Below are 24,774 nucleotides of genomic sequence, written 5' to 3'. Positions count from 1 at the left end.
TCTTGCCGAGCCCTCTTCATCAGTGCCACCTGAGACATGTGGTTGTGGCTGCCAGTGGTTTGGGGCATGTTTAGAATCTGGTGATGTAGCACCTATGTCTGTAGGGGTCAAGCTCACTTTGCTCTGCATATCCTTCACCCCCGTTGAGACTTACGGTTGCTACCTGGCCTTGAAACTTTGCTGTATCCCAGGAATAAATCAGCCAATTCCTTGATGCCTTGACAAGGGGGTAATAACAACAGTGATGTCTGTCCTGGGCCTGGCAATGTGCTTAGCAGGGTGCTTCCATTGTCTCTCCTTACCTTCCCCAGATCTATGCCATTGTAGGGACAACTAGCCTATTGCCATCCAGTCGGTCGCAACTAACCACGATGAGACCGTGTAGAACAGACCCATAGGGTTTCTAAACTGTAAATTTTATAGAAACAGATTGCCAAAGATTTGTCCCACAGAGTGGCTGGTTGGTTTGAACCACTGACCTTTCAGTTAGTAGCCTAGTGTTTAACCTTTACAATACTAGGGACTATTATTACCCTGTTTGTTTTTTTGAGACTCAAGAGTCAATGGAATTCCAATTCAAAGCTCTTGCTGCTTCTCCCATACTACCTTGCTGGCCTGACCCAGGGACAGCCTGGCAGTACCAGCAACTGTCTGGCAACTGAGGTTGCCCATGAGTCTTCTGTACACTTTTCCTACTCTTCCCTTAATCTAGGTGGTTGGTTTTGCCTGATTAGTTTTATTGTCAGTCTGCTTAGTTCCATGTCTGGATTGTTGTTAAAGAATTTGTTTCTACTGCAGAGAATTTTTAAAATGTTAGTAAAGTACAAACGGAATATATAAGAGGGACTTCTCCCAAGGGACATTGATTATTTCCCACTTCAAATGCAAAGTGTGGTAGAGGACTAACGTTGCTTAGAAATAGTTTGAACTGAATTTCTGGGCTATTGTTACCTATCATCCTCATCACCGTAACATGGTGACAGCCACCCAGCCACCTCTTGGCCCTGCTCGGATGCCCAAACCCTTTTCTGGTAGATCCTGTTTGCACTTTCTGGAGGGGTTGAGAGTGTTTGGGCACAGGCATGGACATTGGCAAGATGGTCCCTTAAGAGGTGCACTTAAAATGAAGCCGTCAGCAGATGACAGTGACTCCTGGTATAACAGTCAGGAGATTGTCTGCAGAGGTGGAGGGACAGAAGAAAGGAGGCTATGCTCCATCCAAAGTAGTTTCCTGTTTTCACAGCCAGCTTTTCCATTTCCCAGCCCATGATAACCAATTAAGGTTTCTTCTCCCCTTGCTTCCTCCCCATCTTTATGATTGAAAATCCTGAACACTTGGGGGCAGTTTTTGCCAGGCAGGACTCCAAATTGTTCTTTTATTTCCTCATTAATTCTAGCGTTCATTGGTTCAACATGTAATGAGGCATGCCAGGTGCCATGCCCTGTCTAAGGCTCCAAGGACACAGAAGAATGTTCGGTGCTCTGTGCATTCATGGCACTTGCTGTCTGGCAGAGCCAATAATCATATAGAAAGAGAAATGCTGATGGATATGAGTGTCCTAGCTAGAGAACGGGCTTGAGGATGCAGGGGCAGGCAGGGAAGTAGGACAGGATTCACAGAGGCGGTTAATATTTCAACTGCATCTGGAACGCTCCATATCAAGTAGAAGGAGAGGGGCATGCATTCCAGATAAAGAGAATATTATATGCAAAAGACAGAAGACATAGGGGACAAGAGACAACTGGTGAGGGCCAAGGGCTAAACCATGGAGGTGGGCAGTGGTCAGGGCTTGGGGGCACTTGATCCTCTGAGTGACGAGGAGCCAGTGAGGGCTTGTGTTTAGGCATGGGCAGGACCAGATCAGCTGCTGGGAGCATTTGCATTGGGGCACTGTGGGAAGGGATAAAAAACTGTTCAGTGGGAACCTGACCTAAGACACAGGTTTTGAGGATGAAGGTGAAAGGAAGATCTGAAAATTTTAGGTGACCAAATAAGCAGAACCTCATGGTCAGCTGGATATCCTTTGCGGTCTGTGTGTGCTCTGGGTAGCTAGTGAAGTTCATCTTACAATGGCACAAGGCTGGGCACAAGCTGCCTTGGTCTTCACCTCACCCATGTGCACTAAGGAGGTTTGAGATTCATCCCATGGAGAAATGCATGTTTTGGGGGTGTACTGTGGCTTAGATGAAGGCTCTCCTGGGGATGTATGGCCAAGCCTGCTTGGAGGAAATGGGGCACAGGTCACTCCACCCTTACAGGCCTGCTTTGGTCCCTAGGCTACCAAGCAGCCACCCAGAGTAACCATCACTTTCTCCCCCTCTCCCTTCCCCATTCCAGGGAATATTACGGCCCCTGCTCTCTAGGTTGCCAGCTCTTCAGCATCCCAGGTCATTTCCACCAAGGATGATATACAGTATTATGCTAAACCAACTTTATGGGCAGCCCCTTAAAATGCAAGCCTCTGCCCATGATGGATGGAGAGCATCCAGTTGTTTAGTCAACCACTTACAGTGTGTTGCAAACCTGCAAGAACCACACATCGGCATCTTGTTAGGCTTGTTACACCCAGGATCCCATAAATAAATAGCAGAATGTGTCTTGGTACATCAGGGCTGGAGTATGGAAATAGAGGTACTGCATAAATAATACATATTTACAAAACAAATATATCAATACATTAGTGTGTGCAGCCATTACCGAATCACCTAGCTTAACAACCATGAAAAAGCTCCAAGGGTCTGCCAAGTGATTGGCTTCCATCCATCAATGTGCATCAGCATTTGAAATGACCGCTGAACGGAGGGGGTCCAACTGCACACTGACCTTGAGGCCTATGAATTGAAGCAAGTGGTGAGATTGCAGGTGGGCAACCCTACACACAGCTTTTCTGCCAAGGTGTGAAGCCTACTGCGGCCGTGTGTTCCTGCAGATGTCTTAAGGTCTGCCGCCAAGCAGAAGGCTGATTAGTACCAAGTTGCAGGATGCAGTGGATAGCACCTTCAGGAAGATATTTGGCTGGGGGTGGTGGAGAGATGGATTTTCTAATTATGCAGATTTGCTTTTGCTTATGAAGGGAGCCAGTGGGTTGACTTTTCACGTGACTCATACAAGAGCCTTTTCACTTTCAGCCATTCACCCTGAAAGTGGGGTTGGGCTTTCAGAAAGCCAGCACCCTGTCTCGGCTGCCCCTTTTTGAGCTCCGAGACCCACCGGGCATCTGGTTCTAGCATCTGGAGCTCCGAAGAAGCAGCTGACAGAATGGCCGCTGGAGTGGGCGTACCCCTCCCCTCAGTTGTAATGGCACAATGCTGGATTTCAGTATTTTAAATGAAAAATATATGCAGTTAGCTGTGCGCTGACAGTGTCCTTGAGGATTTGACAGTGAGATTTTCCAGCAGTTGGTCTTCGTTAGGATCCTGGCGGTGTTTAATAAGGCAGTCGAACTGCTGGCACCTTGGGTTCCTGTTTGTTCTCCGAGGGCTCAGGGGCTGCTGCGGTAAGCACATCGACCAGAGCTGATCATTACAAGGGCGTACGCCACCATGAATAAAAATGTCACACGTTTTCCCATCTCACAGCGGTACAAAATGTCAGTCCTGTCAAACACACATTGCAGGGAGCTGTGTGCAGTCCGTACAAATTGGAGAGCTGCATATTCCCCCAGCCTTCTGATATTCTTCATTTGAAGCTGAAGAAAAACAGTTGTTAACCTATTAGCTAGGATTTTAAACTCTGCTGAGGTGGTAGATGGGTAGACTTTGACACAGATAGAAATGTATTCCAGGGTCCAGGAATTTTAAAACCAGGTTCTCCATCCATTTGTTCCGAAAAGGAAAAAAGACAAAAAAAAAAACCTCTGTCTAGTGCACCTGACTCACTTTCTTTAACAGACACACTGGGGAAATTTTGGGAAGATTTCACATCTAAGCTTCCTATTGCTTCACACTTATGCATTCCACTCAAAAAGTCTCTGGCTTTTTGGGATAGCCCTGGGGCTCAACCTGTTAGGCCAGGAGACCTCTCGGTTGAGAGTTTTTCCTGATCAGAAGCAAGCCAGTGATGCTGCCAGCCTTGGGGATAGAGCAGCTATCATGACGATGACAATGACTAGTTTGTCTGATATCAGTCAGATGCCTAGCAATGACCTTCCTGATAATTTGATGCTGCTTTCAAACTCTCGATCTAGCATTTACTTTGTACTAACCCCATGTCAGGGAGTGTGGTGGCTCCATACGATAAACACAGAACTGTGAACCACAAGGTCCATGGTTCGAGCCTGCCAGCCACTCCACAGGAGAAAAATGAGGCTTTTCTGCTCCCGCAAAGACTTAAAGCCTTGGCAGCCCTATTCATGGTCACTATGAGTCAGAACTGACTCAACAGCACTCAACAACAACAGCAACAATCCCATGCCAGCCTGGTCCCAGGAGCCAGGTGTCTACCTGTGGCCAACACTGTGCCATTCTTGAGCTCACCATCTAGAGGGATGCATGCACCCTGAGTGGATTCAGTGTCCAAGGGCTCCTTGAGGGGAGGGGCAAGGGAAGGAAGGAATGAAGAAGGGAGGCTTCATGAGGAGGATGAGCAGGAATCTATCAGGTGGGAAGGAGGGTTGGTACAGAAAACAGCAAACATAGTGTAAAGCGTGGTGGTCCATAAGCAGGCAGGCAGGACCTGTGTGTGTCTGAAAAGAAGGGCTGCTTGGATACAGGGGGAAAGATGAGTGGGGCTGCAAGGCTGGAGGCTGTCAAACTGTGTCTGGAATGGCCTGCTGACGATTGTCTACAGGGACATGGTGCACTCCCCTGGACTGCTGGTGGACAGGTGGGCCTTGGAGGCTGGGAGGGGTCACCAGGATCTCTTTCCAGAAGCTGCTGTGAGTTCCTATCTGTACAACTGCAAAATCAGGAGAAGGTTTGTGTTTCCATTTCCTAGTAGCATATTGCTTGGTATGGACATCGTTTCAGAGTTGATAAATTAGCCTGGTTTTGCTGAGTTGGCCCTGGCCCTGAAATGCACTGAGCAAACCCTCACTGAGTAGGGAGCACAGGCCTGGTGAAATGCACAAGATGAACCTCTATCTGTTGTTAGAACAGACTTAGCAGTAGGAAAAGCTCCCTGGGAGAGAGGAGCACCTTTGATCTCAAGAGACTATGTCTCAGCATCTCTCTTCTGCTGTCTGTATTTTGGATCTGATGGATGCTGTAGGCTTCTTCGGGGTTAAACAAACTTGGGCTTGGATCCTGGCTCCACCACCCACCAGCCTAAACAAGTAAGTCATTGAGCCATGCAACCTCAGCTTCTTCATCTGAAATATGGGGGTTTTACCTCCTTTGTAGTGTTGTTGAGATCATTTAAGACCTTATCTGTAGAACTCCTGGTGCGTATAAGGGCCTGGTACCTGGTAATTGCCAAAAACCAGTAGCCTCTGGTGGTACCAGAGAAGATAAACCAAAAACTCACTGCCGCTGCGTGCATTCCAGCTCACAGTGACCCACAGAGTTTCCAAAGCTGGGATCTTTACTGAAGCAGACTGCCTTGTCTTTTTCCCACAGAGCAGCTGGTGGGTTCCAATTGCTTCCCTTTGGGTTAGCAGCCAAGCACTTATCCACTGTGCCACCAGAGGTCCTCCCAGAGGGGATAGTCTCCCCCAACATCTGGAATTCTTGGGTGATGGCATCCCAGATAGTCATCCTGGCATAGGTAGAAGTGAAGTGCCTGCCTCCTTCTGTTGAGCAGAGAATGGCACGCGTCAGCAAAGCCCCCTGCCCCTGCCCGGCCACCAGTCGCATCTGGTGAAGGACCCCAGCTACCAATGGGATGCCACCTATTCAGACTGTGCAGCTGCTCCAGCTAAAAACAAAAGACTCCCCTCCTCCCTTGCCCCCTCCCACTGTGGCTGTCCCCCAAGCGGCTGGGGTCAGCCAGCCCCTCACAGCCTTCCCTCACAGCTGCCTCACTGCCTTTGTTCAGCATGTGGACTTCCCAGTCAGCCGAGCTCCTTGCACGGGAAGTAATCAGGGATCTTGACAAGGCTTCAAACCACAAATGCCACTACAAATTAACCAGCACCACTACAAAATAGTACTCCTGTCAACATCGGGGAAGAATGCACACTCTTCAGGACCAGTCTTCCAGCGCAGCCCTCACTCACAGCCGAGAAGTGCTGGGCCCAGCCTGAGAGAACAGCCAGGTGACTCGTGAGTGCCTGCCGCACCCAGCCATTAGCACATCCTCTCCCAAGATGATTGCTGACAGCACCCACAGCAGGTGCAGGGTCTTTGAAGGCCATACCCACCTGGAAGACCACCCTCACAGTGCATGAGAACAGAAGTGGTGGGGCATACTAAACCTGACCGTGGACTCAGACAATCAGAGACAAACATCACCCAACCCCACCAACGTCCTAATGAACTTGTGTGAATCTGGGCAGGAGTGGGGATCTGAAGAATAGTGCCTCTTTTTCAGAGTTGTTAGGGTTGGCTGGACTATTGTGTGTGCTCCAGCTTGAGGACCCCTCCCACCCCTTTCCTTTCCCATGAAGACACCCCTCCTTGTTGCTCTGGTGGATGGACACTCACCAGATGAGAGTGTCATCTTCAGCCACACTGGAACTGTCCATCCCAGACAGTCTGTCTTGTGCAGGAAGCATTGCGCAGAAGCACAGCTGGTTACCTCTGAAAGCACTCCCGAGCCAAGGCTCGGGACCCTGCTGTCGGCAAAGGAGCACTGCATCACCAGAGCCTGGGCTTCTCCCGCTGTCCTCACTGAAAACCTGAAGCGGAAGCAAGCATTTGATCCTCCCCAACAAGCAGGATCAGCGCTAGTCAAGGCTGGACGAAGAGGATTGGAAATAATGACAGGAGTCGAGGGACCGGCGAGAGCTGCGCCTAAGAGGGCTGGTTGGGCATTTCAAAGGAGACACTCCACAAAAATATCACTTCAATGCACTCCTTTTTGGAGACATATCAAAAGAAGCCCTTTTTATTTCCATACCTTGCATAATAGTGGATTTCCAGTCCTGAAGAGTAGAGGAGCCTTGCTCTCAGCCCAGAGGCCCTTTGTAAAGCTACAGAAAGCTTTGTCTTCCCCTCCCAACTGGGCCCGTTTCATACATAGGTCAGAGCATTGATGTGGCTACTAGCCAGGAAAATTAACCAGGTGAACTCTTGCCTCGTTAAGCAGTGATAGGGTTTAATTGTGAATTTTCTCTCTCTCAACCTCTCCCTTTCTGGCAGTGTATCTGGTTGGAATGAATGTACCTGGAACAAACTGAGAAATCCCCAGCATCTGTCCAGCTTCCTTAGGAGACGCCAGGGCCTCTGGGCCAGGTGGGGATCTGAAGGGGAATAAACAGTTCAGAACACAATTCAGATACAAAGAATCAGTTACCTCCTTTAGGACCAGCCTCAAAGCCAGCTCTCATCCTTCTAGATGCCACACCCCACCTTTCTTGTCCCGTCAAAGGAGAGTTGCAGGGGCTGACTGCCTCTCTAGGCAGGTTACCCCAGCCCATCCCCATCCCCAGCTTTGCATATGTGGTCCTTCCTTCAGCTGGTTGGGTCACCCCCTTCCCCATACCACTGGTCCTGTCTCTCCTATGACTTTGACATTTCATGTTCTGTGTAACCATATGTGGGGAGCATGGTGGCCTTGTAGGATAAGCACTGGACATGAACCACAAGGTCAGTGGTTCAAACCTACCAGCCGCTCCATGGGAGAAAGATGAGGCCTTCTTCATCTGCAAAGATTTGTAGCCTCAGAAACAGTATACAGGGTTCCTATGAGCCCAAACCAACTGGATGGCACTGTGTGACAGTAATGGCCTTGTATAATGCCTGCCTCCAGCCCACTTTCCAAGCAGTGAAATAGGGGTGCTGATTCTGACCTCACTGGGGTGTTGAAAGGAGGGTCTGAGATGATCGTGTGTGTGTGTGTGTGTCCTCACTTCACTGCTCACCCCACCACCACCACTACCAAACACATACATCATAGGCCCTCTGCCTTAGCCCATAATTCACTTGCAGTGGGCTCTTCTGAAAGCCTGTCATGTACTTGCTGTATATGACCCTGGTCAATCCTGGCCTCATTTCATCTGTAAAACGGGGTAATAACCCTTCTCTGCTTGAGGAACCCCTGAGCCAGCAAGTATGCCAGCAGCTGCTTCAGTGCCAGAAACACAGGCAGACAGCATGTGCCTTGGTTCTATCCACTGTGCAGGCAGCCTGGAGCCCCTTGCAGGAATGAACCCCCTCCCTCACTTCCCTACCCCCCCCCACAAGTATACACTTCACTCTCTGCCCCCGAGTCAGCGCCTGGCAGTCGAGCATTTTCCACCCACGGCCCTGCACGGGCGCCCGCTCATCCATGCCGCCCAGGTAATTAAGTTGATATTCCAACACGGCTTCCCCCCCTGACCTTTTGGAAACAATGTGTTTTGCTGCATCAACAAATTAACTGCAAATCAGATGCTGTACTCATAAATGTGGGCTTCATATCCAATGAACATACTCACCTGGCCCACATGGCTGACAGATACAAACGCCGAGGGCCAGCAGAGGCCAAAGAGCCCCTCTCTTCTCCAGGACCTCCACGTCAATCACACTTTCAGACTTACCCTCTCCGTGTTTGTGTCTCCCAGCAGCCTCATGGCCAGGTGGTGAGTTGACAGTATGGAAGTCCAAGCAGGAAGGGAGTGGATACTCACTGGAGGGGAGTATTTGTCCTTAGAGGGCCACCCAACTTCCTCTTATGCATCTTCTACACCAAGGACACCAAGGTGTCTCTATATGTGTCTGACTATGTCCTTCCCTAAGTTCCTTCTACTGCTTTAGGGACAAAATTCAAACTTCTTATCCTGGTATTCAAGGTCCTATATTATCTGACCCCTTAACTCTTCCAGCTCCCAGCCTCATATTCACTCCTGCTCTAGCTTTGCTCAACTACCATGGTTCCCCAAAACCATGTACCATGCCTGCTCACCCAAGTTGTGCCCTCTGCCTAGAATGCTGTTGACCTCTGTGTCTCAACTCAGGTCTCATACTTGAGGAAACGGCACTGAATTTCCTACCCCCTTCATGCAAGATAAGAGTCAGCAGACCTAGGCATCCATCTATCCCTCTTGCATTCTGATCCTGCCCACCAGAGTGGGAGCAGAGACCATATCCTGTTCACTGGCTTACCCCTATGCTGGCATAGATTGGACCCCACTGCTTAAATGAGTGAACAACTGAAGCTCACCCTCCTTTGAGCAACACTGGATAGAGATGCTCAGATAAGGAAAGAAGGAGATTGACGTCAATCTCTTGCTGTCCCTCACCCTCTTTATTTTTCCTGTAAGGTACATATTTCTAATCAGAGCTGCTAACTTCAGAAGGGAGAAGGGTTAGTAAAACCATGTCAGAAAGGGTTGTAAATGGCTTTGAGAATGTTACTTGACAAATAACACCGTGTAATAAGAATCCCTGCTTGTTTTAGTTCCCACACTAACCATGTGGCTTCATGCTGGTCCCTTATCCTCTGTGGGACTCTTGTTCCCTGTCTCTATAGCAGGAAAGCACTTTATCCTTAAGTTGCCTCACCAGGAGGATGTGAAAGTACAAAGGAGAGCAGAGATGTAGAAATGCTTTGAAAGGAAAATGTATCAGATATAAGAGAGTATTATTAAAATCTAGTCTCCAATCGATCCTCCCTCAGAAAACCAAAGTCCCCACATCCATACAGGCTTTTTCTGGAAAGATTTATGAATGTGACGGGACAGAGAATCATATGGCCCCATTTCATCATCAGAACCATGGATCAGACCGTGCTTTAATTGTACACTCTGATACAATAGTCACAACAGTGCTAATGATTCCAGAGTTATTTCCATTTTAAAGAAGAATCAACAGACTTAATCTAAAGAAAAGGACCACTGCTCCATCGAGTCTCTGAGGCTAAATCTTTATAGAAGAGCAGATGCTGGGTTCAAACCACCGGTCTTTCAGTAAACAGCCCAGTGCTTAACCCTCTGCACCACCAGGACTCCTTAACTGAGGCTTGTTGTGGTGGTTGTGAAGTGCCATTGAGTCGGTTCCGACCCATAGCGGCCCTGTATAGGGTTTCCACGGAGCAGCTGGTGAGCTTGATCCGCTAATTTTGCAGTTCAAATGGCTTTGCAGCCTGCGCATTAACCCACAGCACCATACCGGGACTCCAACTGCAACTTAGAAAAGCTAAATTACTTGCCCAAGTGACAGAGCTAAGATTTCACCGACTAAAAAAATGACAGAATCAAGACATAAGCCTTTCAAATCCAAAGTGCCTTTCTTGGGATTTTAGCCTTTCAAAGAAAGATTTTTTTCCCTCACGATATAGGTTGACCCACCAGACTATCCATTACTTAAGGGTATGGACTGTGTCTCCCTCACCTCTGAATCCCTGGTCTTCCATAAACATGCATGGAGGGAACCCTTCCACTCTGCAATGGTGACTCTGCTCCCCCCTCCCCCAACTAGACTTGACCTTCAGGAAGGCAGGCACCCTTGTTGGCCCTGTCAAAACCTCCAGTCTTTACCTGACCCCTCCTGCCATGGCCAGGCTCAGGAAGTACCAGGTAAACCGTTGAATTAAATTCTTCTCACCAAACATTTCCAAAGGCCCAAACATTTTGCAGCAGCAGCCAGTACAGGTACATCTTGATCCAGCCAGAGAACTGGGGATCACATGTGCTTTCTGTGCACAGGTCCCCAGACCACTCCATTCTCTGCATCCTCTGCTTTAAGGCTCTCCTGGTTCTACCTCCTCCTCTCATGATGGTAAGAAAAGCGCTGGGTTCACAGTCTTCTCACCGTCTCCCTAATCTATTTCTTTCTCCATGGTGGGCTGTGCTCCCTGCCACCTAAGGTGTGGTCTGTGGGCTGGGTTGCAGAGACACCCCCCCCCCCCAGATGAGGTCTCTGCCTTAATAGAGCTCACAGTCAGGTGGAAAAGAGCGTAGACACTCACCCACATTGTGAGTTCTGGGTCCAGTTTCCCAAGCCCGTGGAACCTTCCCAGGCTTCCCCCTTCTCTCCACGCCCTCCCCCTAGCCTCCACCACTCACTCCTGTGACCTGCTCTAATTCTCCCCAGAGGACTGAAATCTCCTCCATCCCTGCCCCAACTCTCATCCACCCCCAGCACTGCAGCCACCGTGATCTAGTAGCCCCACCTCCACTCCCCTGGAAGCAGAAGCATCTTCATTGGGAGCCTGGCTCTGCAGTGCTAGGCCTGGCATCCCTTCAGTGGGACCCTCATGATCACATTCACAGATGAGGACACTGAGGCCTGGGGACACCACTGGCTGAGCAAGGTCACTGGGCTAGCAAGCTAAGCAGAAACCCCATCTCTGGTGTAATCAGGAGGAATCTCCACAGGTCAAATGTTCTACTCATAACTTCAGACCACTCCCCCCATGATCAACGTCAGATCTGCTGTAAGCATCCAGATGCCTGCTTGTCATCAGGCTCATGGCTGTCCCCAGGGGCCCTACAGTCCTTGGCTGGATGTCCTGATAATTAGTGCAACTGTCTCCTCTCCTTCCGCACCCTATCCCAGGGGGGTCTTTAATGCACATCCTCAGAGAATTCACCTTTCTCCTCCTGGTGACTGCCACAGGAAGGGCACATCATGATGTGTTCCTGCATCGGAATATGCTCAAAACTCATGAATCCAATCCCTGTCTGGACCCAGTCTCCTCTCCCTGCCTCTTTTCTATGATGACTAGTTCCCTTGGTACTACTGGAAAGCTGCCCATCCCCCATGTCAGGAAGGGCAGTGTCTCCTTATTCTTGGTGTATGTGCCAAGTTTTGTTTGTATCTATTTGGACATTTTGGACCATATTACCCTTTCTTGGTATCTTTAACCTCCCACCCCTTCCCTGATTTATTCTGCTAAACTAGGTTGGCTATGACTGAAACTGCTTTCTTCCCACCATTTGTAAATCCAATTACAGAAGAACCAGCACTTCCTGATCAAAGGAAAATCAGTTAATTATAGAACCTGGAGAACTGTCATTTGTTGTTTCTGTGTGTCAGGAAGTGGTGGTGGTGGTGCTGGTGCTGATTGTAAGCCGTGGAGCCTGTTCTGACCATCTGCTGAGTACCTGCTAGCTACCAAGTCTTGCCCCCAGGGTCAAGAGAGAAACGGGACAAGTACATTGATAATGATAATTCACTGGGCTAAGTGCTGCCCTACACTGCTCAGGAATGGGTGGCAGGCAAGGTGGGCCTCCGGAAGAGGTGGTGTTTAAGTCATAAAGGATAAATAGGATCCACAAGGAAATGGAAACAAGAGAGATCCTGAGGTATTCAACAAGGGGTTGAGCAAGGCTGAAACAGCCGGTACAGGAGGGAATAGCGCCTAGAACCTGAAATACTTGTGGCAGCATTTGTTTAAATGCAGGTGAAATTCATATAAAATTAACCACTTTCCAAGTATACAGTGTAATGGTGTTTAGTACATTCACAGTGTTGTGAACCACTAGCTCTGCAATATTTTCATCCCTCCAAAATCTACCCTCACGCCCATGAAGCAGTTACTTCCAACTCTCCCCTCTCCGTGGCCTTATGGGTTTACCTATTCTCGGTATTTCATATAGATGGAATCATACATGTGTGACCTTTTGTGTCTGTTTTATTTATCATTAGGCAGCATTTTTCAAAGGATATTAATGGGTATTACAGGAAAGAGGGTCTGTGTCCAAATAAATTTGGGGAATACACGTAAAACTTTAAAGCAAATTAATAGGTGTTTGTACACTTGCTTTTGATGTTTTGTTTGTTTGGTATTAATTCCAAGACTTGGCAGCCTTTGCTGTGCTCACAGCCATTATGAATCTCCAAAAGAAGCAAGACAGTAAACAGAATTTTCAAGACTTTCTAGCCAGGAAACCCCCCTTTTTTTTCTTATACAATGCATCTCCCAAGATGCTATTTTTCACAAGACACCTTGTGAGCTTCTGGCCCTAAGATGATATAAGCTAGCAGTGGCATGGTTGAGCAAGGAATTTAAAATCCACTTAAGAACCAGTGGATTGGGAAGGGCAGATGCTGAAGGCATGGATTCTGCTGGTGATGGCAATGTTGGTAGTAAATTTTCAACTTGCAGCAGCCCAAGTAACAGGATCCATAGGATTTCCTAGGCTGTATGGCACTTAATAATAACAATCTTCACAGGAAAAGCCTTGGTGAGTAGTGAGTTATGAGTTGGGCTGCTAACTGAAAAGATGAGACTTTCTAATCCTGTAGGAGTCCTGGTGTGGCGTTGTGGGTTAATGAGCTGGACTGCAAAGTCAGTTTGAACTTCAACGTTGGTGGTTGAAGCTCACCAACTGCTCTTCAGAAACCCTAAGGATCTCTATGGGTGGAAACCAAGTCAGTAGCACTAAACAACAACAATCCTGTAAAGGTTTTATAACCTCCAATGAGGTTATTAACTATGAATTGGAACCAACTTGAACGCACACAACCAACAATCTTTACAGGAGTCCTGGTGTGGTGCTGTAGGATAAGCACTGGACTGTTAACCACAAGGTCAGTGGTTCAAACCCACCAGCCACTCCTCAGAAATCCTATACAAGGTTGCTATGAGTCAAAACCAACTCTACGGAACTTAACTACAACAGTCTTTACAGAAGCAGATCCCTAGGTCACATGCTACCTTGGAGCCACTGGGTACGCTGGAACCACTCAGTTGACAGTTGAGTGCTTAACTATTGTTACAGCCCTAGGGCTCCTTAGTGGTAACAGTTGCTAATGTCTTTTTTCAGTATTGTGCAAAGAACTTGACAGACATCATCTTAACAGGAATCATCCCAACAGCCTCTCCAGTAGGGAGTGGTACTACCCATTCTTTGCATATGAAGAAAGTGAGGCTTGCAATGATCAAACACCAGGTCCTTGGTAACACAGTAGTAAGCAATGGGCTGACTGTCTGACCCCAGAGACTCCCTCCTAAGCACCCTACCACACTGCTGCCCTAACCAGAAGGTCTGGAAATAGAAATGAGGAGACCTGAACTGGAGCAGCGCACTGGAGTGGGATAGGAGTTACCACAAGTCTAGTGGACAAGCACAAGAGAAGCAGAGAGGTAGTTGGGGGTGGCATGTTCTGGAGGGGGTATCTGCTCGTCATTCAGGGGACACCCTGTGCACTCACGGTGGGAAGGCTCGCCCAGTCCTGTTACTTCCTTCCGACAAAAAAACGTATACTGACTCAGTTTCCTTTTATCCTGCACATTTCCTGTAAGCCACAAGGTATGGCTCACTGGGTGACAGTACCCATCTCTCTAGACAGTGCCCCTGTCCCCAACACTAGGTAGCCTCTACCGAAGAAAGGTCACCATGCCTGCAGCCACCCCACACTCCCTGCTTATGGCCTAGGAGCTGGAAGCCATAGTGTATCTCCATCCCCTCTGCTATCAATGTGCCACCCACCCACTGCCCATCTAATCAGCTCCAACTCATAGCCAGTTGTCACCCTGTAGGACAGAGTAGAACTGCCCCTTAGGATTTCCAAGGTTGGACATTTTTGCGGAAGCAGAATGTCCTATCTTTCTCCCATGGAACACCTGATGAGTGCAAACTGCTGACCTTTTCACTATCAGCTGAGCACTTTAACCACTTTGCCAGCAGACCTCTTCTGCATGCCATGTTGTTGTTGTTAAGTGCCATTGAGTAAGTTCCGTTCATAGTGACCCTGTATAGAGTTTCCAAGGAGCAACTAGTGGGTTTGAACTGCTGACATTATAGTTTGCTGTCCAGTTTGCTGATTCTAGAGCGCCACACCAGAAGTCTATGCCATAGGGGACCCCAATTCTCCACCAAGTCCCCTTAGGCTGCTCTGACAGACCCTGTACTAGGCACCAGAAATCCAGGAACAACTGAAGCATGGCTGTATCCTCTAGGAGTTGGGTTTAGAAAATGAGTTGTAAGGCAAGTTCGATACCCAAATTATTGCTCTTTTCAACTGAAGTTTAAATCAGCACCATCCAAGAGAAACGGCAGCCACAAATGTCATCTCAAATGCATGTTGTCCTAATTGTGGTGAAAATAAATAGAAACAGGTGAGGTTCATTTTAATATATTTTATGTAACCCAATATATCCCAAAGATATTTATATTTGTTAATGTTCAAATGGACCACAAGGTCAGCTAGAATCAGAAAGTCAGTAGTTCGAACTTACGAGCCACTCCTTGGAAACCCTATATAGGGTCTATATGAGTCAGAACCAACTTGACAGCACTTAACAACAACAACAATGTTCACATATCCATATAACATAAATGAATATTAAAACTTATCAATGAGCTATCTTACGTTCTTTTTTCATACTAAGTCTTTGAGAGCCCAGAGTATATTTTGCACGTACAGCTCATCTTAGTCCACACTCCCCACATGTGGCCACTGCCCTGTGTTGGGTGGGACAGGTCTAGACTGGATGGAAGAGTGATGGACCTTTGTGAACTCAATGGTGGGATAGTGTAAAACCAACTGGAAGCCTCCCAGGATTTGCTGTGAATCTTGGTCTGGTATGGATTTTTACCTTCCTTACTATGCCTGCCCATCTCCTACACCTGCTCCGTGCATGTGGATGCCAGGCTCTTTATAAGGATGACTCTTGGCTTTCAAGATAAAGGGTTGGAGGGTAGAGATGAGAAATCCGTGGGTCTTGATTTCAAAAACTACGCATTCTATGCAAATCTCACTTGTTCATCAGACATTTACTTAGCAGTATGTTTTTGCAAGTCCCATGCAAGGTCCTACTGGCACAGTGATGAATCCCTCAAGGGACTGAAATTTTAAATGATAGTGGGGAGAAGGGCCTTGGTGGGGGGATACTCCCACATGCAGGGAGCACTGGGCAGTGGGAACACTAGAGGCAGCATCTGATCTGGGCAGGGAGCAGAGGGAGGCTTCTTGAAGGTGGTTCTCCCTGCGCAGAGTGCTAAAGGACAAGTGCACATTTACCAGGCAGACCAGGCTAGGGTAGGTCATTGCATGTGTGGGCACAAGTGCCCAGGGCCATCAAAGAGTCTGCTTGGGGTGGGCATGTGGGCAGTTGGGGGAAGGGTTTATGTGGAGCCCACAGGAGCCAGGTCTTGGAGGACTTGGAAAGCCAGCCCAGGACCTTGAGCTGTTTGTAGCCCAAGGATGGGGGTAGGGATTGCGGCACTAGAGATCTTGAAGCAGGGATGTGACATGGTTGGGTCCCACTTTAGAGAGAGTCCCCTTGGCCTGTGTGGAGAAGGGACTGGGGGAGGAGATCAGGTCAGGGGGCCCTGTCGGGGGTAGGGCAGGGTGGGGTGATAGTCATTATCCAGGCCAGAGACAAAGCCAGAACTAGAGAACTGAAAATGGGAGCAGACCCAGAAAATGGAATCTGCAGAGCTGGTGACCACTCTACTGTGGGGTGGGGGAGGTGTTGAGGAGGCCCTCTGGTGCTGGTTTGGGTGGCCAAATACTTTTTCCCGAGCTGTGTGTGGAAACGCATCCACCCATCTCGTGTGTACTGATGTCTAAAGTTTCTGCTTTAATGCAGCCACAAAGACTCCTTCCCACCCGACCGCCGCCTCCCAAGATACAGCGCTCTTCGAGGCCCGTGAGTAGCTGGAGGATCTGCTCCTCCCCTTAACACTGCCTGAGCCAGCCTGACTAAACCTTGGGAGTTTGAATTTGCCTTGCAAAAGAAAAATGGGAATTGGGTTTACCAGCTTCCCTTTCTGCGTGGCATGAACCTGAACTTGCATTTTCTGAGACCTCTCCCTCTTTTTTCTGAGCAAGTTCGGCAACTTTCAGGTCAGAGCTGTAGGTAACTGGGGGGCCACCGTGTGGTCTCTTTGCCGTGTGTGCATCATTTGAGCAAACTTCATAGGTTGATCCATATTTCTAGTCAATGAGCTTTAAAGCCATGCTCCACCTCTTCCTCACAAAGGAAGCAGAAATCTGGCAGCAAGGGTCTCCTTCCCACTGGATCTTGGTTTGGAAATGCAATTGATGTACCTTCCCGAGGGCAGAACCTACGCCTAGAGAATATTGAAACTCAGATGGAAACAGGTGGTACTCCTCTTCCAGATCTCACGTGGATCTCCCACCTTCCCTGAAAGTGCAGAGTACTGGTAGAAAAGCAGGATATACATACTAAACCCCCCAACACCTAGGAATAGGGTGGGAGAAGGAAAGAAACCCATGATTTTAAAAGAGGAATGCCACAGAAAGCTGTTGGCTGTGGGGCCTATGCTAAGCATTGGTGAAGTCATTTTTCCATAAGCTCTGACTTTCAGCCATGCTGAGGCCTAATAACTTTAGCAGGTACCTTTTAAATGGGCAAGTGGCCAGGACCCTTGAGGTGAGTCTGTTTACCTAGAAAAGAGTTTCTCCGTCTACTGTTTAAGGCAGCCATTGCTCCTGCCGCCAGGCTCCTGCCCAGCAGGGATCAGGTTTCCCACAAACTCGTGTCCCCCACCTCTACCCACCTTATCAAATGCATGTACCCAACTCTATCTTGTGAAAAGTAGAGAGGCCGAGGCGTGCGGTGACCCAGCTGGACTGCGCGTATCTGTTTCTAATCCCCAGTGCATGCACGAAGCATTGGTTGGGTGGTGGCTCCTCTTTGCGTGTGTGTTGCATATTCTGACACTGTTCTCCTTGCCTTTCCTAATTCTGGGGGAGTTAGATGGCTGACGTGGGGCTTTGGGGGGCTGAGATGCCTTCATCTATGGCAGCCGGGAGTCTGTGTTATTGAACAGCCATGTGGGATGGGTGCATCCTTTCCCCCAATCAGTACCGCTGTCTAGGCCTGGAATATCCTGCCTTTGGAAGGAAGGCACAAACAGCAAAAATCACACAAAAACCCTTCTGGGGACAGGCAGCCCCTTCTAGGTGAACCCTTGTGAGAGGTGCAATACAGGGATTGGCAGCATGATTTCGGGGCAGAGTTGTGTTTGAATCTCGACTCCACCACTGACCTGTGATGTAAGCTCTCTGCCTCTCACTTTTCTCTGTGTGGCATACCCTAGAGGGTTTTTTGGTGAAGACAAACATCCGTAGCATTTGTAAAGTACCTCGCAGTGGTGTGTCATTGAGTCAGTTGCAACTCATAGAGACCCTGCAGAGGGTTTCCAAAGCTGTAAATCATTACAAGAGCATCAAGCCTCATCTTTCTCCTACAGAGAGACTGGTAGATTCGAATTACTGACCTTGCGGTTAGCAGCCCATTTCATACTCCACTACGCTACCAGGGCTCCTTTTCACACATCGTGGTTTTTAAAAACTTAAAGTTTCTAAGGAACAATCAGTTTTATTAGTAACTACCATTTACCTAAAATTTTACAGATGGCAAATCCTTTTTAGGTACGCCATCCCAGATGAGCCTCACAGCAGTCTGTGAAGCAGATGCCATCATAACCTGTTTTAGAGATGAGAAAACGGATGCTGAGGAACTTAACCCAAGTTCCTCAGCTGGCTAGTGAGTCACCTGACTCCAGAGCCCTTGTTCTTTCCAGCATACCATGCTCCCTGGTGCCTCCCTCCTCATGCAAGAAGCTGTAAATAATGGGGCAGAATCTTTAGTTGAGGGGGGAAAAGTAGCCAGCAGCCGTCAGGGCACGCCACACAGAGTCTCTAGGAGAGTGTTAGACTCTGGCAGGAATACAGAAATGCCTAGAATTGTGCTAGGTACTTCTATCCATTATTGTCTCATCTATCCTGAAAACAGAAGGTGCTTCCCCAATTTGGAACCAGGACCACAGAGATGAGAAGAGAGAAGCCAGCCTTTGGGTTCAGATTCCTCACCAAGCCACCTCCTCTTTAACCAAAGTTATCCAGTTATCCAATAATTCCTTTTAAAGACCTAGGATCTGAGGCACCCAGGGATTCTCTTGGAAAGCATGATTCAGGGCAGGATTGCTCTCCTTAGATCAAATTGAGTCTTGAAGACAGACATTGGGACTCACTCAGTGTATTCTCACCAGTGTGGGGACTCATGAAGAGGAATGTGTGTCTAGCCACATCCGTGGCCCCTGACGACTTGGGACAGGAAACGTTGCCACAAGGAAACACTTAGTTGCAGCTGCCTCAGCTACTGCTCTCTGATGGAGGTACTCTGAACTGTACCTCCCTTGGTTTATGGCACGTGAAAGGAGGTCATATGTCTAGGACTAGCTCTCCTGGGCATGGAAGTCAGACAGGTCCAGCCTGGTTGAATCCCAGCTTAGCTACTTCCTGACTGTGTGGTCTTGAAGACATCTTCTCTGAGCCTTAGTTTCATCTTCCATAAAATGGGTTCATTTTATCACTTGATGAGAATAATGAGACCAGGTAAGTATAGTGCCTAGTGTTGTCCCTGGCATGAAACAGGCACATATATACCCCTCAACTGACTTGTACCAAGCAGGGCCACTAAGGGACTGGTTTGAAAGTGCTAGAAAGTAGTGCGTTCTGGGGTCCTGTATTCCCTGGTCCCTAGGGGCTGTTCACTCAGAGTGCATTCATGCAAGCTTTTCCAGTGGGTGCCACTGCATGCTTGGTGTGAACCTGAGAGGAACTGGGTACAGAACCTCCTAAGGACTTCAAAGAGGACAGACCAGCAAGCTTCCATGTTAGGAGCCAGGAGCCCAACTGGGTTTTGCTGGATCACTTAGCTGAAAGCCTTCTGGGCTGAAGTGGCCTGGAGTGTTCAGGGATATCAGAGAGCCTGCCATTCAGTCTTTCTGGCCGCAGCTTTGTAGCCCAGCACCTGTGGCTAGAGTTCAGATGTGGGCAGAGAATTGGGATTTAACTTTTTTAAAAAAAAAGAAAGAAAAAGGAAAGAGTAGAAGAAAGTATCACTAGTGTCTCACGTACTAAGAGGATGTGACTGGGGCACACGGGGGAGAGCCAGGCTGCGGTCGGCCTGCATGTGAAGCACTTTATAAGCTCTGTATTTATTATTTCTTGCTCACCATTAAAATCAAATGTGGTTGGTGCTTTTGTATTCAATACACATTTAACCCTGCCAACTTAGATTTCTCAGGTTTTAAATCCAGTGGGGAATTGGCTGGTTTCCCAACTTTCCCCTCAAGTTTCCCTTGAACAGAGCTCTAAATCCCTGGTTAGCATTTTCTTCCCTAGTGATGGTGGGGCCAGTTGCTGGTATGTGTGTGTACACGCATGTGTGTGCATGTGCACACGTACTCGTCCCCAGCCCCCACCCTCCCTAAGTACCCCAGAAAGATGAATGTGATCACTGAAATATGATGGGCTGCTTGTTGGCATCATCTTGTGATTTGGGTTTAATTAAACCATTTTGGCTGCGTGTGTCAGTGCCTGGCTGTGGTTCTGGCTGTTCATCAGAGGCCACGTGTATGTGTGTGTGTGTGTGTGTGTCTCCTCTGCAGGTTCCTCTGTGTGTGTTTGTGATGTCGTGTGTATGTAGATATTTCCGTGGCTCTGCGCATGGTTCGGGTGGTTGTCTGTGAGTGTAATTTTGTATCTGGCTCCAGCCACACCAATCAGGTGAGAGTGATTCTGGGTGTCTTTCTCTCCCTCGCCCGCCTGCTCCAGCTCCAGCTCCAGTTCCCTCCCTGCCTCCCCTCCCCCTTTTTCTCCAGCTCGGTCTGTTTTATCAGCCCCTAATGAAGCAGTCTCCTCCATCGATCCTGCTGATTGCCAACCCATTCCTTTTGTTTGTTGGCGCTGAGCCATTCAGCGGCACTCTGACAGCTCAGCTCGTCTAATTAGCTCTGTTGTTCTTTTTCCCCATGTTTCACCACGTTGCAAGTTCAGTCGAAGTTGCCACAAACTTAATCCCCCCATTTCAGCCACAAGTTCACATTCTTAACCCGCCTTTATTGTAGCAAGGAACAGCCTTGTGCAGGGACAGGCTGACAGACCGTCATGTCTGACTTTCCCTGAAATCCCAGCAGGGCCTCCCAGGGCAGGGCCAGGGCCAGACAGCTCCATCCTCCCACCTGCACTCTGCTTGTGTGGTGAATGGCTGGAATGATTGTGTTTACTAAGCTGCCAGAGGATTCTGGTTCTGGCATGGGAAACCTGTTCCGAACTGGAATGGATCGGAGAAATACCCATTCGTCTACTCATTTATTCAGCAAATGTTGACTGAATGTCTGCTGCGTGGCAGGTACTATTTCAATAACAATGATAATAATAGTAGCATTTATCTTGTGCTTCTTAGATTCCAAGCAGCCAAATTCATTTGCTTTTTCAAAATCTTACTGCACGGCCACTGTATACCAGGCATTGTGTTTGGAGCTAAGCCAACATAAGGTCATCTTCTTCTAATTCAGAGATCCTACTTCTACCCCAACCCACCCACCCAAAGGTCTTCCTTGTGTTGTTGATTTGAAAGGGACATGTAGGTCAAAGAGAAGCAGGATGAGCATGGATTGAGCCCCTGCATCTTCACAATGACGGCATAAAAGACAACCATGAGCTTGATGGTCAAATGCACTTGGCTTTTACCCCAACTTTGATTTGCCAAACAAGCCTGAGATCAGATTGCCCACTCCAAAGGAAAAACTGTGGTTCTGTCAGACACGTGGAGGCCTGAGCACTTGATGAGACTCTAGAAAGGCCTTTCATGTTGCCAACTTCTGCAATCTGGGTTCCTAAGCCATTGTGCTGTCACCCACACATCAGTGGGGAAGGGAATGTTCAGGTATGAAAGCAGGCAGGACAATATGGATGTGTTCTCTCCATCCATACCAGCCCTGTACCAGCAATGATGGTACTTCCTATCTTGGTCCCTCATCTGCAGAGAGAAACACGTCCCCTTGGTACACTGGGAGGCTTCTTGTTGTTGTTGTGAAGTGACATCAAGTCAGTTCCGACTCATAGTGAGTGACCTATAGGGTTTCTGAGGAGCGCCTGATGACTTTGAACTGCTGACCTTGTGGTTCAAACCGGCTTGCAGTCCATTGTTTATCCTACAGCGCCACATCAGGACTCCACTGGGATGTTTAGGCCATTTTTATTAGCGATGGAATTCACAGATAAACTTTCTGTGGTTCTGCTTTCCTCATCCCCTCTGTGGACCTGAAACTGTTAGAAGATAATGGTACCAAATTTAAAGTCATGTGGGCTAATGCACTGGACTGCAAGGTCAGTCTGAACCACACAGTCAGCAATTCAAACTCACCAGCTGCTCTTTGGCAACCCTATACAGTGTCGCTATGAGTCAGAACTGAACTTGACAGTACCTAACAACAACAACTATATTGATTGGACAAGATGAGTATCCTTCTAAAACCCCAGGAAATTCTTAGGCTAACCCACATTGCCAGCTTTGATGGGGAAGGGAAGGTGTCTCTTACTGTGGACCCCCATATCAGCTTTAACAGGTATCAGGCCAGGGGAAAGACAAAAGAAGAAAAGAAAAAAATCTTGTCATTGCAACCTAGGCTGTGAGCTTAGGAAGCTGTTTATTTATTTCCTTTTCAAATATGCCCACCAAGTTCCTGATACAGATCTGTGCTGCTGAATGTGGCCACAGTGTCCAAGCCAAGGCCTGCTCAGGAGGACTAGAGCACAGAAAGATGGTTTTCTAAATAATACTCTTTTATTTGTTTCTTCCCCATCTAGAGAGGAAAATAGGCATTCTGCAATTCAGTCATACAGTGAGCAAAATAAGCACGGGAATGAACTCTAAAAATAAAATCCGAGTGAAACCTTTTTGTACTCTAATACCTGTGTCTGGGTTCCAGAACAAGGCAGAGGGAATTAATCATTAATGAGGGCCTCTGTTCCAGGCCCTATGTAGACACAGCTCGATGAATCCTCACAGCAAAGAGGCCCATGGAACTCTCCCCATACTGTAGATGAGGAAACCAACCTCCTTAGACAACGTCTCCTATATGAATGGACCTCGACTGAGTTCCAGTTTAGGCTGAAAATTAAGTGGAAGTATTTCCATAATAAATGGGGATCTTGTAGCCCATGTCTTGAAAATCCCTAAACGTCTCTTTTAGGGTGACTTATTCAAATCTGGTAGCGTAGTGGTTACGAATCGGGCTGCGATTCGTAGTGGTTACGAATCGGGTCAGCAGTACGAAACTACCAGCTGCTCTGCGGGAGAAACATGAGGCTTTCTGCTCCCATAAAGATTTACAGCCTCGGAAATCCCATTCAGGGTCGCTATAGGTCGGAACCGACTCAACAGCACTTAACAACAACAACATTCAAATCTTCAGGATGTTTTGAGACAACATTTCCAGTTCACTCCTTCTTGGGACTTTCCTTGTCTCCCCTGCAGGTCCGCCCTCCCCGTCCACATGTCGTTAAGAGACCGAAGAGCAACATCACAGTGGAAGGCCGGAGGACATCTGTCCCGAGCCCTGAGCAGTGAGTACTGCCTTGCCCCCCTGCCTCTGTCTGCATGGAGAACCCATGGGGCCAGTGCTTTGTGAAGGCCAAGTGTGGAACCCTGACCTCTGAAAGGCTTCCATGGAGCCCAGAGTGGCCATTTCACAAAGAGGTCATTCAGGGAACAGGACTGGCTTCCACTACTTGCAGTGGTCACACCAGCACTAGGCCAGGGAGCCGGGCCTGGCAGGGTTTGAGTAGTGAGACCCAAAGGGGTCTTGGACAGACTCCAAAGAAGAAGGTATAGTCAGCAGAAGAAAGCTATGAACTTTGTCAAAAAGGAAACCTATTTAAGGAGAGTCACCACTTTCCTGGGCCTTCTGATGCCCAAGATCTCTGCTGCTCAGATTTCCTTATCCACAGGACCATCCTTATTTGCCATTCCACCTGATCAGTACCCTTTGCTCTCCTGTGCCTTTACTTAGCTATTCTTGTTTTTCTGATTTTCCTTCCTCAGACTTAGAAGCCTCAAGGGCAGGCACTGGGTTTTATGTCAAATACTGAGTATAGGACCCAGTTTAGAGTAAACTGCTGAGTAGATGTTGGAGAGATGAAATATGTGAATGAGGTAGCACGTAAGCAGTGGCCAGAAGCTGATCTGCCTGAATGGAGTAAGGGTTAAAGACACACAGAGCAACCCAACTCTAAGGCCAATCTGGAGAAAGTGGTGCTTCTTCCAACAGAGAAAATTCTTAGGGAAAGCAGTTAAGGGAGGTGGCAGGTCCCAGCCAGAAAAGAAAGAAATGAGTCTGAAATGTGACATCGTTGTGGTCTAACCATGGTTGTGATATACTTCAGCTTTCCCAGGAATCTCTACTTTATAGCATAGTACTGCTTGAGAGTGCTGTCTTCATACAGCCAGCCCCTCAGACCTTGCTGAGAACACTTTATGCGTGTGTCAGGGGTGCTTGGTTATGCAGAATCAGGAAAAGAGTGCTGCCTGGAGTTGATGTAGGTTTAACTTTTGCTCTGTACAATAGGATGGAGGAAGTGTTGAGAGCTATTACCCCTAGCCAAGATTGGCATGGATTATGACTGCCCCCTTGTGGAGAAAATGCTGCAGAGTTTCAGCATTCCACAGACCCTAAAGATTTCTCCTTACAGTGACTATTAAGAGATCTTAGAGTGACTTGGAACTTAGTCACTTTTCTTTAAATTCACCTCTTTAAAACTGGGTCAAATTCTTTTGACACCAAACTGGGATGCAGGGTCATGGGCCTGTAGACATTTTCCTGCATTGCACAAAAATACCCCAGACAAGCAGCACTCCACATTCTACAGAAAAGCATGACCCATTTTGTAGCCAGGTTCCCATTGAGAGGTTGGGCTTTCATGTTTATGCTGTTGTTTGTTCAAACTCAGTGCTTGGAGATGACTGTTGTGTGTCGGAGAGCC

The 24,774-nt window shown here is 48.1% G+C and overlaps 1 protein-coding gene across 1 annotated transcript in view; it reads left to right on the top strand.

Annotated features, from left to right (window-relative positions):
* DENND1A (DENN/MADD domain containing 1A) overlaps positions 1-24,774 on the top strand; it is a 469,777-nt gene that overhangs the window by 427,283 nt on the left and 17,720 nt on the right. The window contains exon 15 of the mRNA XM_006834747.1: positions 23,270-23,358. Within this exon, the coding sequence (XP_006834810.1) occupies positions 23,270-23,358 (89 nt within the window). The remainder of the gene's footprint in view (positions 1-23,269; positions 23,359-24,774) is intronic.

The sequence above is a fragment of the Chrysochloris asiatica genome, unplaced genomic scaffold, assembly GCF_000296735.1.
Source record: "Chrysochloris asiatica unplaced genomic scaffold, ChrAsi1.0 scaffold00014, whole genome shotgun sequence".
Classification (NCBI taxonomy): domain Eukaryota; kingdom Metazoa; phylum Chordata; class Mammalia; order Afrosoricida; family Chrysochloridae; genus Chrysochloris; species Chrysochloris asiatica.
Note: the sequence above shows the minus strand (reverse complement) of the source record. Positions and strands in the feature narration are given on the sequence as shown.